Source organism: Aspergillus multicolor (genome assembly GCF_047715735.1).
Source record: "Aspergillus multicolor strain CBS 133.54 unplaced genomic scaffold BDW74scaffold_30, whole genome shotgun sequence".
Classification (NCBI taxonomy): Eukaryota; Fungi; Ascomycota; class Eurotiomycetes; order Eurotiales; family Aspergillaceae; genus Aspergillus; species Aspergillus multicolor.
Genome location: NW_027395981.1, coordinates 166858 through 181186, shown reverse-complemented (window position 1 = coordinate 181186; position 14329 = coordinate 166858). Strand labels below are relative to the sequence as shown.

The 14329-nt window shown below is 45.0% G+C and overlaps 4 protein-coding genes across 4 annotated transcripts; 2 read left to right on the top strand and 2 right to left on the bottom strand.

Moving 5' to 3' along the window:
- Positions 1-1971: 1971 nt before the first annotated feature.
- Positions 1972-3456, top strand: BDW74DRAFT_181758 (uncharacterized protein; the record flags this gene model as incomplete). The annotated part of the gene is made up of 1 exon (XM_073730089.1): positions 1972-3456. One exon carries the CDS (start codon positions 1972-1974, stop codon positions 3454-3456), a length of 1485 nt encoding a protein of 494 aa, XP_073580197.1.
- Positions 3457-3533: 77 nt separating this feature from the next.
- BDW74DRAFT_170176 (DUF3176 domain-containing protein) lies at positions 3534-5447 on the bottom strand (the record flags this gene model as incomplete). Its single annotated transcript, XM_073727121.1, has 2 exons — positions 3534-5040; positions 5152-5447. 2 exons carry the CDS (start codon positions 5445-5447, stop codon positions 3534-3536), a joined length of 1803 nt encoding a protein of 600 aa, XP_073580196.1.
- Positions 5448-10641: 5194 nt separating this feature from the next.
- Positions 10642-10934, top strand: BDW74DRAFT_83793 (uncharacterized protein). Its single transcript, XM_073733856.1, has one exon. The coding sequence runs from the start codon at positions 10679-10681 to the stop codon at positions 10862-10864; it is 186 nt and encodes a 61-aa protein (XP_073580195.1). The 5' UTR covers positions 10642-10678; the 3' UTR covers positions 10865-10934.
- A 710-nt stretch (positions 10935-11644) lies between these two features.
- Positions 11645-14120, bottom strand: BDW74DRAFT_187690 (uncharacterized protein; the record flags this gene model as incomplete). Its single annotated transcript, XM_073731550.1, has 6 exons — positions 11645-12131; positions 12177-12685; positions 12737-12895; positions 13158-13161; positions 13864-13867; positions 14096-14120. 6 exons carry the CDS (start codon positions 14118-14120, stop codon positions 11645-11647), a joined length of 1188 nt encoding a protein of 395 aa, XP_073580194.1.
- Between the last annotated feature and the right edge of the window lie 209 nt (positions 14121-14329).

Sequence of the window (14329 nt, the reverse complement as noted above, 5' to 3'; positions counted from 1 at the left end):
TGGTACGAAGAGCCAACTCAGAATCGCTCCGTGGTGAGATCCTCGTTAACACAGGAAACTTCAGAGCAAACTCGTGATCGTATGCTGCAACAAAGATCTCAACATTTAACAACGTGAACGGAAACCTAAAGGAGATTCTCACGTCCATCCCCTGTTCTTCAGCCGTGTCTGGTATCCCTGGACTCTTAAAAAACAATCTTGCGTAGGTAATATCAACTGCCTCCAATTTTGCGTTCAAGAGACAAAGCTGACTGCCCCGCAGAAGGATATCACAGCAGTAGCATGTTCTGGCGGAATCCAAGAGCTCACCCCAAGTGAATTTCCTGAATCTGCCGAACCAGTGCCTTTGCTTTTCGTGGAATGAGCAATGGCGATGAAACTGATTGCAGATTGCGCAGTACTTCTCACACTCACAGGATGGGCTATTGGAAAGGGTAGACTTCATTTGGATCACGAGCATATGACCAAGTGACAAGGGTTGATTTCACATAGATGTATGATCCTGTGGGAGCAGCGCGTTTGATATATACAACATTAGAGAATTGATCATGCCGATTTGACTGCACTCCATCGGACCTGTCCCACTCTTCACGATTCGGAACCGCTGGATCAAGCAGCTACTGGCTGATTCCGACAGGGGTCCTAGGAACCGGTTGGTGCTTTCCAAGTACATTGAAGCTGAAGACTGGGGTGTTGTGCGTGTCAGGCAAGGCCACGTTTGTCCGATGACGTGGCTACCGCTTTGATTAACATCGACCGGCTCGAGATATTCAGCTCGTTATGCATTGAGCGTCGCGTGACGCTCAGGTAGAGGGAGAAGGGCGTAGTTCTTTGCTCGGTTCGTTCCAGTCGATCCCAGATCCTCTACTGCGTATCTGTTGCGCTTGAGACACATGGCACTCAATAAAGAATGTCAGCTCATCGTCGTTCGAAGTGCTCCGTCTGTCTGGAGATATATCTCGGTGACCCGGTCCGGTGCATCAAGGATACCAAATCACACAAGCCTGCAACAGCTTCAGTATCTAGAAAGATTCTAGTCTTGAAGATCACTCAAACTACTGACACGAGCAAAGGTAGAAGAGAATTGCTTTTAATTCTTGCAGGGATGGGCGATTCCCAAGGCCATAGTTAACCCTAAACCTTTCAATCTAGCCCTAACCTCACAATCCGGCGCACGCAGTGCTGGCACCACCCCAACATTCGACCCAATCATAGTTTTCTCTATTTATGTTGCTATAATACCGCTGAGGAAAAAGAATAATTGTGGATAGATCTGATCGCAGATAGGACTAGGTCGAGAGCCTCAAATAATTTATCATCGCGTGAAGCACTTCGCTCCGACATCAGCTAATATATTAGGATTTCTCCGCATAATATGCCCTTTCGCACCAGCTTACCTGTTGTCATTGTATTAGATCTTGGCTTCATATATCTAAGCCATACTTGAAGCTGCTGGATGCCAACTATCTTTGGTAAACACAGGATCTACCTCTTAGTTTACCCAGACAACTCACTGTGTCAGCTGCAACGGTCGCGACTGCCATGTTCTGTCTTCCCCAAGCCGCTATTGAACGCCGACCGGTTCTCATCTGGTTCTTTGATTTTCAATATGCCAAAGATCGTTCAACCGAGGCCATGATCCGATCTCTGATCTCCCAGCTTTGCGCTTACAACGAGGAAGTGAGCAGCGTCCATCGAGGAGTTGCTGGAATGTTTCAAAGCGGTGGCTCAAGCCCACTCTCTGCACGCCGTCTATGTTATCATCGACGCGTTGGACGAGTGCCCCGATACCGATCTGCTGTTGCATACTCTGTCAGAAATTCGATCCTGGGGTGACATGAAGCTCCATCTTCTCGCAACAAGTAGGCCAGAGAAAGTCCTACAAGACAGCTTGCGGAGAACCTTTCCATCTGTCGTGGAGATCCAAACGAGTGCAATGATGTCGATATCGAAATCCATGTGAGGGGCCAGATGAGCATTGACGCCTGGTGGCAGCAGTGGAGCCCTAACATGCAAGGCGCGGTAACCCTCCAGCTCTCTCGAAAGGCCGCTGGCATGTTTCACTGGGTCGACTGCCAGTTGAAGGAGCTTTGGAGCTGCCTCAGCGCTCAGATTATCATCCAATGCCTGAAATCACTCCCCAAAGACCTTGACGCGACCTATGTGCGAATGCTGGAGAACATCCACCACGCATATCGCGGGTATGCGGTAAAGGCCTTTCGCTGGATCTCTTTTTCGCAGCATCCCGTCTCTCTGGAAGAGCTCAACGACGCCCTTGCAACAAACACAGAGGGCTCGCCGCGGGTTCACCCTGAATTCCGGTTCTCAAATGTGCTGGGCCTCAAGGCGCTATGCCCCGGTCTACTTATAACGAGAAGTGAATACTCCGAGGATCCCAGCACGAGATACAACTTACAAAGAAAACGCCGAATAATCTGGTTCGCTCTCTTTTCAGTCAAAGAGTTCCTTTGCTCCGATAGTCTCCCCGAACACGTCTCACGGTATTATCAGCTCAACCCCAAACAGTCCCATCACGACATTGCGAAGGGCTGCATTACCTATCACATCAGTCCACGAGTTGTAAATCAACCTTACCCATTAGCAGGATATGCATCTCGGTTTTTGGATTATATTTGGTGTGCGCTTACTGATCAAAGCGCTATCGTGGACATCTATGAAGCCGCATACCATTCCTTCAACATGCATATCAACTCGAAGAGCAGTATTATCAAGACACATACGGATCACCCTGCCTCAACCAGTCACTTGGAGCTTTATGACGAAGTCGCATGTCTTCTTGAAGCTGAGATAGCCTTCGAGCCAGCTACCCACAATTCCATGGTTGAGAGCTACGAAGACAGATGCGAAGAGAACAACCGACATGAGAATGAAGAAGCACCATCGCTTCAGTTAGATACACCGGTCAGAAAGGCCCTCATCGCAAAAGAGAATGACCTTGCCGGTACGCTGCTACGCAATGATCACGTCTATGAAGTTGAGCAGATATTTTACGGACAGTCCTCCATGTCCCTTTTGGAGATAGTAGTTCGACTGGGCGCATCACAGTTGTTACCACTCGCCACAATAAAATGCCTTCCTCTAGAGCCATTCCCGCCGACCTTTCCTGACAACAAAGCCGAAAATTACCTTCTAATAGATCTGTGCCGTGTCCATGATCTACGGAATCCGACCGACCCAGAAGAGCACGAGCTAGCTGAGAAGATTCGCAAGGCTTTATCGCGGACTGCAATTCCTCCTTCAATGCGAGCCACTCGACATTCTATGGCTGACACGCTACAAATTGCGTGCCGCGGTGGAGATGGCCTTATCAATGATATAAAAAGTGCATATCCTCAGCATTGGAGAGAATATTTCACACAGAAAGATGTTTTGGGTAAAAGCGCCATGGCATTTGCTGAAGAAGGTGGGAGAATACAGAAAATGGCTAGCGAATAGACAGAAAAATACCATCAAAGCTTCTGAGAATCTCATTTACGTACGTAGATTTCTATGCCAGCAAGTGATATACAACATTATTCCAGCATAAGCCCTCTGTGATCATCCACCATCTTCAGCCGTACGCGGACAGTATCTGCCGTTTTCTCCATCTGGTCTGCAGTCTCAGTCTTCCTGTCTGCAACACTACCTCCCCAGTCACCCAGCCCATGGAAAAGCACCGCAAGCACGGATGACTTCCAAAGATCCAGCTTCTGCTGTCTGTTTATAGCAATAGTGAGAAGCAAGAAAAGTATCCCCAGTGCAACAAGCATAGCCGGAAGGAGAAGCCAGATCCAGTTCACCGAGACATAGACCTCGTAAGCGTACGCTGCGCCGCTAACTGTATAGCTGCTTGCTGTGAATGCAGCGCGAGTAAAGGATAGCGCCACGTCCCTCACTACTGCCTCCAAGCCGTCGCTGATGATTCTTGTAACGCAGGGCGACCCATAGATATAGAGGTCGGAATCCGGATTGCCCACCTCCCACGCCGAAAGGTTTCTTGCGATGTATTCGTTGAGTCTGTAGCCCTCAAAGGCAGCCTCAAGAAGATCGAAATCCAGATCTGGGCAGAACACAAACTCGGACGTGTTGACCCATCCCTCGCTTATCCTTGTCAGGCTGCTGATGTTGTATGAGGGGCTCCGCGTGGGCTTCCAACAGACGGGATGGCTTTCGTTTCCTGCGCTCGACGGTCGGGGGAACCATTCGCCCCATTTAGATATGGATTCGTTGTATAGTGCCGTGCCGTTGGAGACTGAGATATCGTAGGTCCTCGTGCAAAAGGCGAGCGCACATTGAGTGACCTTGTTCAGCCGAAAGGTTTTAGCTAAGTCAGATAGCGGAGCAAGGCCAGTGGTCTCGTTGCTCGCAAGTCCGATGTCCGCGTGGGCAAGAACAAACTGCGGATTCTTGAGACCAGCGTACGTGTCGGTATATCCTGGACGGAGGATCTCCTCCTTTGCAGTGAACCAGAAGGTTTTCCACACTACATGACTTGGAGGCTTCAGACGCAGATAAACTTCATCATCCTGGGCCTGAAGGCCAATCTTCATCAGGACTGGGCCATAGTGCCGTGTGTACGGAGTTATCAGCGAGCAGTTTGCATTATCGGGGTCTTTAATCTCCATGTTATCTCTCGTCTGGATGGTGTTGTTGATTGAGAATGGGTCGCATTGCAGGGTTGTCACCGAGGTGATGTCTTCGCACTGAGAGCACATTCCCTCTGACTCAAAGGTGTCCCACATGCAGTTGCCCGAGGAGCATGTCACATTAGGGTTAAGGTCATGAGACCACACGCCGGTGTTGACGGTGGCTGTAAAATCAGGACCGATATCATCTGGGAAGAAATAGAAGGCCTGGTCGGCAATCGCTTTGCTTGAAGCAGGGTCCTCCACCGTCTGTCTTGTTGGATAGGTCAGGATTTGCTGTACAAACGGATCAAACATAAGAGTGAGTATCGTTATTAATGCCCCTAACGATACAAGGGATTGGCCCTTATGCTGTATGACTAGCAGTAAGGACCCTAGAGGGCCGCGACTGGCACTGTCAAATACCTGCATGGTGCTCAATCGCTGCTTATCCTCTTGGTAGAAGCAAACCCACTTGAGCTGTCCAATGCACTCGGCAATGACTTAGATTAGGGATGATTTTGACGCGGTTGCGAGAATGGAAATGAGGGCATTGAGGGTAAAGCCGTAGGAGTAGTTGGGTCGCGGATTGTTGCTGTAAATCATCAAAATGCAAACAATAGCAGCCAGGCAAGCGAAGCTGAACAACATCGCCAAGACCTCCCACAGCCATGTGTTGAGAACCAGTGATGTCCAAGACTCGAGGATCTTATCAGTCTGGATCCGTGGGCTTGGTGGTGGGGGAGGGCTGGTCGTTCGAGGAAGTAGCTCATACTCGGACACTTGGTCGTGGCTGCCAAGGGAGTTTCGATTATTAGACATCATAAATAAAGAGTCATTGAGATGGGAGAGATCTGTGAGCCTCACATCGGCGGCCGAGGTGCTGCAACCTTTATAACTCCATCCCAACGAGGCTCAAAATCAACATAAGCCAAGTTCAGCGGCTTCCGACGAGCCCGGTGTAACACTCCAACATGCTCATCCTGTGCCCTCAAGGCTTGCACCCTGTAGTAGCAGCTAGGACTAAGGGCGAGATAATAAACATAAATTAGATAGGCGACTGGTTAACATCTATATAACAATCGGCAAATGGGACACTGGCGATAATATTAGATAAGAATAACTAGAGGGCGTGGTGGACCTCTTTGCGCATGTCTAACAAAATAACCCCGAACACAATAATCTGTGCGCATTAGTATAAATTAAGGATATGGCATGCCCAGGCATCAGGTAATAGACTATCCAACAGCCACAGAGACCCGGCATATAAAAAGTCTCATGGGAGATTTCGCTCCCAATTAAATAACTGGTTATTTATCGCCTGCGCCTTTTAAAAGATGTCTTCAAAGTTAGTAAGCTTCTTTTCGCAGATGTCTACTCGCAAGCAGCAGAGTCTTTTTATAATAAATATTAATTACTCGCTGTACGCAGCTGGATAAGTTTGCAGGTCAGGTATTATCTTAATAGGCGCAAGATTAACCACGCGACGGCCGCGTAGCAGATGCTCGGTAACCTGCTCACAAGGCTATTAGGATTGTGGGAGAAGAAGACATGCGAAGCAGAAAAGCATACTATCTGGATTTTTAACCAGGTAATGATCCTGTGCTTGGCTGAATCCTTGATCTCTCCATTCTGCTGACGCAGTAGGGTCAAGATCTGATCTAGATAGATAAAGCTTTTATGTATGTCATACGGCAAATGGTAGGTGGCCATCTACCATATGGTTAGTCTTGTTTATGCTACCAGATGGGCAGTCTCGTACCTCAGACATGGCCAACCCGTACAGTGCTATCATAGTCGCAGTAGCCCCGGGCTCAGCTTTCAACGCTGTTTCCACACGCTCCTGGGCCCAACGATTTAAGCGCTCTAGTAACCACGATGGGACACGTAGTTCAGTGCGTGTGAGTATGGTTGTCGCTAATAAAGTTAGACTAGCTTTCATTGCCTGGCCGCTCGCCCTATTCTCTTGGTAAGGGAAGCCCGAGAACAGATTATTCAGATCCTGACACACCCAATTCCAAGCATGGGCCATAATCAGTTGGCTGAAAGCTGATTCGTAGGACATTGGTTCTGTGGCACTAGGCTTCATAGCTGCGCCAGAAGTAACGCAGACAACCGTTAGCCCGGTCTCGCTATATTGTACCATTGTACTTCCGGTCTGGTCAACAGGTTGTTGAAGCTGCTGCTGGGGAACCAGATTCTGGCTTATGTACGAGTAGGAGGTAGGAGCAGGGTCAGAATTCACGGAGGCAGACGAAACTCGTGAGAACGTGCACTGCTTGTCAAACAGGATACACCTGTCGCAACCCTTGTTGCTGCGCGGACCGGAGCATCGGACCTATCCTAGTTGTTAGCCAGCGATCAGACCGGATGAGATCAAGAATTTCTGGGATAGATAATTTTGCCTCTTGGTATTGCTGTCCGATGATTTCTTTCATCTCCTTCCACTTTTCTTTCGACATTTCCATGATGACAGTCAAAGTAATATAAGTAATAGAGAAGAACTCGGCACTGTGGGCAATGAAAGAAAAAGAGAAGCTGGCAAGCCCAATATATTAATTGGAACAAGGACTTGGAGACTATTATTGGTGCTCTAACCCTTCGCTTGGTGGATATCACCAAAGCTGCTAGCGCCTGTAGCAACGTACTTTTGCTGACTGTGAAGTTAATTTTACTCTTATCCAATGAAATAATTTTCTCTATCTCTGCTTGAATTTTTCCTAATATGTCTAGTACGCCGCTTGAAATAAGCAATTCCGCATGATGAGAAATATCCCGGCTGAGCTAGGCAGACTACCCTAGTCCCCACTACCTCAACTATTCTAGGCCGCTCTGTACATCACCGGCATCGTCAATCGTGAATCCTGCTGTGGCAGGGATTAGGGATCCTTTTTCTCTTGAGGACTGGGGTACGTGCAGGCAAGCAAGTCAGGGCCAGCGCACCTTACCAAGCATGAGCAGCCTGGTACTTCTAACAGAGACTTGTAATCAAGCTATTTCCAAAAATTTATTAACTTGATTACTTTAATTTTTATAACTATAGCAAGCAGTCATCTGGAGGTGACCAAGGTTGGCTTTATTATCATGCCATTCCGTGCAAGCGTGCTCTTCAACTATATCTTAAACAGAGTGCTTCCGTATTTGGGAGACGATGCTGGCCATGTGGCTCTAGTTATTTAATGCAGGCTGCAGGGTCGAGGTACAATGGAACTATTTTCCGGCCAGAAATTGTGCCATGGCTCAAAGTTCGTAAACAATACCCCCGGCTGCTCAAATAACTTTCCTCCATATCCTTCCGGCTCTTGCATACCAACCGGGGCGAATGATTCGTATAAAGCTGCAGAACACGGCTTTTCAACAGACGCATGTGTTCGGTCTGTAGACATTACAATACTTGTAGGCCTGCCGGCTTGGTGTTCAAGAGCATCAATCGCACTATATAAATAGTGCTTTAGCTCTGTCCAGAAAGCTGCCTTGCAATCTTTTTCCCCCCAGGTAGGAGCCCTTAGCAATTCATGTTAACCACGAGTACGGCAATAATGCGAGCGAGAAGTCGATGGGACAAGATCCAAACATTTATGAAGCGCTTAAGTTAAAGTTAGGAATGGTGCAGCAAGAATAAACCTTAATGCTACTTATATAATAGGATTTCTTCCTCCCAAACACCCATTTGATAGTCCACTAGCCCGTATTTCTTAAACAAGTCATTGATAAGTATCAGCGCTCGCCCGAGACTATCTAACTGGTTAGCTGCGAGAAGGCCGGTGTTGGTAGCACATATTTCTGTCATATTGATATGTCTCTGCAAGAAGGCAAGCCAAGTAATATTAAAGTCTTGCCATACTTTTGATTAATCGCAAAGAAGCCGGTCATTTAATTAGGGGTTGTTAAGAAGGCCTGTCTTACCTAACATAATATTAGCCTTAAGTCCTGGTGTCTAAATAATTAACCAGGACAAAGGAAACATTACCAATGGACCTTGCATTGTTCATAAGCCAAGTTAATATACCCAGCAATAAGATACTAGCGTTAACTAGTCGCCCTTTTTATATTTAGTTAACAGTTACCCGGATGCCGGACGCGAAAGCCTGCAATAAAGGTGCAGCTTGTACTGGAGGCCGAGCTAATAATTCCAGGGCAGCATGCGTGAGGTAATAGTCGTTTCTGGCTGCCTTAGTAATGAAATTAGTAGGTGGAGCTGGCTGAGACAAAGTCCGTGGATTATTAACAATGGGTATCTGTTCCTGCAGACTATCCTAAACATTTGGAGGAGTAAAGAATGGCATACTGGGAGGAATAGGCTGGGATAAACTAAGAAGGGAAGAGGAGAAAGAATATAAGAAGATATAAGTCCAAGCAAGCAATTCTTGGGGCCGAAGGACGACCCTAGATAAGAGAGTTCACACAGATTAACCAGACATAAAACATCGGGGTGGATCTCTGGCGTAGCCCACGGGCGGTTGCTTTACCTTAGTTACAGAAGGTTCTAGCCTCGAGAAGGCCGGGACTCCTGTCCTGCTGGCGCAAGACTTTTCCCGGCCCTCCATAAGTCATGGCTGCTCCTGTCTTGGAGTCCTTTTAATGTCTCATACTTTAATACAAATTACATCTCTTTGGTTCATAGCGACTAAAGACCAATCAGCGACTATGGCAATTCCGCGCCCGAAACACTATAAGTCCAATTTCCACCAGCAACAGCAGCGCTACTACATGGAATAAACATGAGGCTGTATAGGTATTGGTACAAAACGCGCTGCAGTAAACATTGGGGTGCACAAAGGGCATAAATCATTTGGCAAGGCAATATCCTATGGACACAAGTATTAACAGCCAGCGTTGCGGAATTCTTTACTGCGGCCGAGTGAGGACAGACTCGACTGTAGGTTGGACACGAATGCCAGTTATATCCATCACAATATCCCATGTTTAAGAGAAAAGATGAATGCTATTATTTATAATTGCCAACCAAGTAAGGTCAAGCCATATATAGCCCTCGGTCCCTTTAACTTTAGATCCATTAATAAAAAAAAAAGTTATTACTTGCTCTAAGCTTTCTTCCTTCAGGTGAAATAACATAGTTTTATGAAATTTAAATAATCTCTTTCCTGCCATTTTTTCTAGTGTTGGATATAACTCTTTGGCCCAGCCCTTCGACAAAGTAATCAGAGGTATCTTCGGCGGGCTTTTGGGAGAGTTATGCGGTGGCTTCTCGAGAAGGACCTGTGGGGCTGGATCCCAGCGCAAGATCATTGGTGCAATTTAATCTTCATTAGAAGAAGGCTGCAATTCAACAAGATATCAAGGAATCTTGGGATCCGCCATTGTTGTGGGTTCTGTAAGGCAATCTGTCAATATAACTTAGTACTTCCAGAGACATGGATGTTTTCATGCATACCGAGAAGAAGTGGTGCCGAACAGAGCCAAAGGATAATTGAGAAAGCAAAAGCAGGCGAGGCGTTACTCGATTTTAGTAGCTCTAGCCCCCCTCACCTGTAGTTGGCCGGCATTAGGGACGACCTGCAGCATTACCGGTGGCTGGCTATCGAAGCAACAGGGTTAGATAGAAGAAGGAAAAAAAGAAAAGAAAATTACAGCGGTACCTAAGCGCTCTAGCCTTCAAGAGACGTTGGTCAACATAAGCTGCATGACGGCAGGTCTGACTTGATACATTCTATGACTTAGGAACAATGAAAGCCCTAGCCCGCAAAACATTGGCTGTGTCCGCGTTCCCGACCCTTTCTGCCCAGGTGATTGGCGTCATATTCCAGATGTTGTCTCGTGCCTTGCTGTTGGCTCCCTTTTTGAGAAGGAGCCTGACGACTTCCGTGTGTCCTTTTACCGCAGCAATAGCCAAGGGCGTAAATCCACTCTCGTCCTTGCACTCGAGCTGAATGTCTGCCTTCCCTAACAGCAGCCTAACAATAGGTGAATAGCCATTGTAAGCGGCACACCACAACACGCTCTGCCCCGCATGGTTCTGGTAATTCACGTTGATGTCCTTTATACGCAGAAGGGTCTTGGTAACTGCATCGGTGCCACTTATAGCTAACTGTATGAGTGGTGTAGTCCCGTTTTGCTCCGCATTAGCGTTAGCCCTATTGTGGATAAGATTTCTGATCTCCTTCGCAGCTCCATGCGAGGCTGCCCACAGCAGTTTGTCAATGCCGTTTGGTGTAGGCAATGGAATGGTCGCGGTTGGCGGCGAGGCAGGATATGTGAGTTCGGCCGGAGGATTGTAGCAAGGTTCACCTAGCTTTGGACATCAGTATACGATCAAGCAATGATGATAGATGCTCATCGTGATTTTTTCATTGGACGAGCTTGGCAAAGGAGAATATCCCGGCCGAATGCAGCTTAGGCACGAGATCATGGTAGAAGCAAACCTGGAGAAGAGCAACAGAGTCAACACGGCGTGTACCAATGATGGGGAGCACTTGCGCAAGGATGCGTTATATATGCACCCTCACAACAAATCTGATGGCCCTGACTAGGGGATCGCATACGGATCGACTAGACAGACTTTTCCCAGAATGTTCGTCCAGGTCCATTACGCAAGGGCTCAGCACCTGGGCGCGAGCGCTGTGTCAGTTGAAGTTAATACAAGGCCTCGGCCCCTCGATTACGAAGCCTCTTTCGATCATTCCATGGATTAGATCCTACTGGCTGCTCCTGCGTTGAATCGCTCCGCTTACAGCGCTACTTTGGACGGACGGCCGGCGCTTCTGATACGAATCTGTAAGCATGCCGCAACACACTACTCCGGAGAAGATCGTGGAAAGGTGGGTCGAGATGACTCGCACATTGCTCCCGTGAAAGCAAGTAAGTACCGTCGTAACTATTTCATGGAATGGTGCTGAGACAATAAAGCTGTGTCTAATTCAAACTAGGACTTGGCGCCTATAATAATTAGGCAAGTCCTCAGCAGGACCCGCCATTGCTACAAGTGGGTCTGATGTCCGAGACCACTCTTCCCCAACTTGCGAATCGATCGGTTGATATGATAGGACAAATAATATTCCCTAGCCGCAGTTAATGGACATTAAGTGGCGGTACAGCTGGGTGCAAGCATTTACCAGCCATGACATTTTTAATGCCGTTTCTAGAATGCCTGCATACTCGCGTATCAAATGTGGGATGGACGATAGCTCCCGAGCAGGAAGGTGGGTTAGTTGTGTAAAGACACCCATCAGGACAAGCCATATACCCGGCTCTTTAAATTCCTCCTCCAGCCAGTACAACTTGTGGCCAGTAAATATAGCCTTGTATGCATTATCTGGCAAGTCCTTTGCCTTGACAAAGTCCTTGATTGTCTCACCACTTGAAAGACACCAGCAGGTGAGATATCGTGCAACTAAAACACTCAAAAGTAATCTTTTGGGAGAAGTACTGCGCCCCACAGCAAGAGAAGTCATTATTTGATTATTGGCCGCACAAAAGATCAAGTCGGTCGGATCCCACAGTTTCTCGATAAACCTTGTAATCTCGTTGGAGAGAGATGTGGAGGCACTATTGAGGAATCCGTTTGCAAAGAGCGAGCGACCGCTGGATTACCCCTTTTCACGCATGACAGGGAAGATGGCGTTGGGAGCGAGCATGGGTTCAATTTCAGGCGGTTGGTGTCGTGAAAGGAATCGTTCGGCCCCATGGGCAAACGCAACAAAAGGTAGACAGTATTTATTAATATGCAGACCAATAATATCTGCTGACAATCCTATCCATATTAGCAAGCTATTGCCACTTCCTTCCTCTATCCAGAGCCCGCCACACGCAATAAGAACCTGATCAGCGCGGAGCCGTATTTTAACAGCGTTTATTTCGCTATTTCGCAGCTCATCCTCAGTCTTGATCTTATGGGATGCGGGATAGACCTTGAACAAGCCATTTTCCGGCCCAAGACCTCCCCTCACGGGCCTCCAGATGGAGACCCCCTCACAGCAGGGATGCGCCCTTCGGAGCCTTGTACTGGTGGAGCCAGGAGCCAAGTTATGGATAATTGGCCCCTGCCAGATAATTCCTCCTTGGGTAGTTCCAAAGTGCTGCAGAAGAATCAATACGTCTAACTGTATAGCTAAGTTAAAAACCATAAAAACTTAACCTACGCCAACACGTACATTAAATCCATGCTTCATAAGCTGCCACCATTTCTCTCGACAATTAGCAGAAGTCAAATACTTTGGCAATTCAGGATTTGCCAGACAATCAAGCGCATCCTTCTCGACTAATACAAACGCCTCGTCCGGTACAATTCCACTAACAACAAGACAAAATCCCTGTTAGTCCATCTCCACTTCGTTATCGTGCCGGATATATTGGTCGAACCTGAAGTCAGAGCTCGATTGCGGAGAGAAGTGGGTTGTGGTTGCAGGTGACCTGAGGTCAACTTTTTTCTCGTGCGGGACAAATCTGCTTACTTAATAGTCTTGGCAGCCATGCAACCTTTATAATCTTTTAGCCCGCATAATATCTTTTATATTAATTATTACTATCTTATAAAAAATTATATAATTATTACTATAAAAGGTATTTTATTACTGGTCTGTCTTAAAGGATAATATTATTATTTTTTAAATATTTAATAAGTAATAGAATTATTAAAGAAATAATAAATTAGCTTTAAATTATTATCTCTAGTGGCTATATTACATAAGTAATATTTTATTTAGTTAGTTTATATTATATCTTAGTATAAAATATATATCTAGTCTCTAGCATAATATTTCTTAACTACTTAAAAAGTACTTATAAATTAATTATAAATTACTTAGCTTAGGCTCCTGGGCTTCTTATATATATATATATTTTTTTATAAAATTAAGTTTTAACTTCTTATTTTAAAGTTATTATAGTTAAATATTCTTTTTTTTCTTAAAATTAGCTTTTTTTTATTAAAGCTCTAACTTAAAATTTTTTACCTTAAGCTCTTAATATTTTTATTTTAAATTTAAGGTATTTATTAAAATAATATATTAAAGGTTACCAGACCTAACTAACCTAATAACCTAATAAGTACTTATAAACTACTTTAAAACTATTTATAAAGTACTTAGTATACTTAGTTATTATTACTAGTTTTTAAAAAATTTTAAGACCTTAATCTTATATTACCTGGTAGTAATAGTAAAGCTAATTTAATCTTTATTAAAAAAGATATAGCAGACCTTTGGCGTTTTTAGCTTCCTAATAGTAAGTAATTAGCAAGTGGTTAGCAAGCACTTAGTTTAATCTTTTTAAAACTTACTTTCCTAACTTATATATTAAAGATAATTAGCCTTTATATTAAAAGTTTAATAAAAATAGTGAATATTAAACTCCTAAAAGCTATTATACTATAAAATATTATCTTTATCTAGCTTTGCAAAACTAGGTATATTAGTAAATTTACTAACTAGTTTAAGGCGCTTGGTAAGTACTTAAAGACTTACTTTTTAACTACCTAAACTAAAGTTAAGTACTTATTTAATATATATAACTTTTAATAGGACTGCTTAACAGCATTTATATAGTTTTATAATATATTAAAGTAATAAAACTAAATCTTTAAGCATGCTTTATTTAATCCTGCCTTAATTACTACACCTTTTTTTTAAATTACCTAATTCTAGATATTAACAGTCTTGTACTTTAAATTAGTTAATAATAGCTTATTAAGTAATTAGCAAGTAGTTAATTTACTTATTAAAAAATTTAGTAAATAGTTATAATTA

Excerpts from the sequence above, each read along its gene's own strand:
- BDW74DRAFT_83793 (XM_073733856.1), top strand. The coding sequence starts at position 10,679 with ATGAGTGGTGTAGTCCCGTTTTGCTCCGCATTAGCGTTAGCCCTATTG.